General features: G+C 67.4%; 1 protein-coding gene across 1 annotated transcript in view; it reads right to left on the minus strand.

Annotated features, from left to right (window-relative positions):
- Positions 1-894, minus strand: part of MYB (MYB proto-oncogene, transcription factor) — a 40,690-nt gene extending 39,796 nt beyond the window's left edge. The window contains exon 1 of the mRNA XM_013004480.3: positions 788-894. Within this exon, the coding sequence (XP_012859934.2) occupies positions 788-894 (107 nt within the window). The remainder of the gene's footprint in view (positions 1-787) is intronic.
- Positions 895-1,119: the final 225 nt, after the last annotated feature.

Here is a 1,119-nt window from a genome sequence, read left to right on the forward strand (position 1 = left end):
GCCTTGTGGCTGTTCCTGTGATTCTGGAAAAGATGTTGAGACTCTTCGCTGACCTGGTTACTAATCTCTGCTGAGTTGAAGCTCGCCCTGCAAGAAACGGCTCTGGGCCCACAGCCGTGCTTCTCCACCACCCCCACCGCCCCGGGAAGCTGCAGGCTCCCACCCCTCCCGGCCGCCAGCCCTCTCCTCCGCTACCTGGGAGCCGCAGGCAGCGTGCGAGGCACCGCCCCGCGGGGCCAGCCCGGACCTGGGGCCCAGACCTCCGCCCGGCCTCCTCCTGGCCTGCCCCCGCTCCTCCCCGACTTCCTACTTTCAAAAACGGCAAGAAGGAAAGAAAAAGAGAAAGGATGCGTGTGTGTGTTTGGGAGTAGGGGCGTGTAAGTGTCCCTGGCTGCGCAACTGCTGGGTCCCAAAGATGAAGGTGCAACTTCTCCAGGGGCAGCCCCCGCCCCCCCTCAGGGGCCGTGCCCCAGACAAGGCGCGAGATTTGGGTAGGGTGTCCCCCAAATCGCCTCCCTTGCCCTCCGGCGCCCCGCCACGCCGGGGTGCCGCTCCCGGGCTCCAAGCCCACGCTCTGGGCAACTTCCCGGCGCCGCGCCAGAACGGCGACCCCCGGCTCAAAACTGCCAGAACAGTCAACAACCCCGCAGAAAAGCCAGTGAGGTGCGTGGCCCCCACGAGTTTGCTCCAGAGTCCTTTTGTGAAGGTGCCCTCTCTCCCCCGGGGATCGGCCGGGACGCCCTAAAGGTGGCGGGCGCTGGGCACAGGACGCAGGAGGAGCGGCGACCTCGGCGGCGTCCACGTGTGCGCAGGGCGCCGGGACCTCTGGCCCGGGATCAGGGCCCGCGGAGATAGCGTCCCGGTTGCGCGGCAGCAGCCTGAGGTGCTGCACATGCCCGGTTCCTTTCCGGGGTGGCTACTGTGAGGCCGCCGGGCTCCCCGCTGCCCGCGCACCCAGTGAGGGAAGTGAAGGAAACTGGGGACGCTGGAACGCCGGCAAATGACAGTTCGGATAGGCAGTGCGCTCCCTCTTCCATCCCCCGGGCTCAAATCGAGGGGCTCTCACCCGTCGTCCGGGCGAGCTCCCCAAGTGCGGTGACATGTGCGGCTCGCACGGTG

The sequence above is a fragment of the Echinops telfairi genome, unplaced genomic scaffold (assembly GCF_000313985.2).
Source record: "Echinops telfairi isolate 266 unplaced genomic scaffold, ASM31398v2 ScPeMD7_3533;HRSCAF=4204_0, whole genome shotgun sequence".
In the NCBI taxonomy this organism is placed as follows: Eukaryota; Metazoa; Chordata; class Mammalia; order Afrosoricida; family Tenrecidae; genus Echinops; species Echinops telfairi.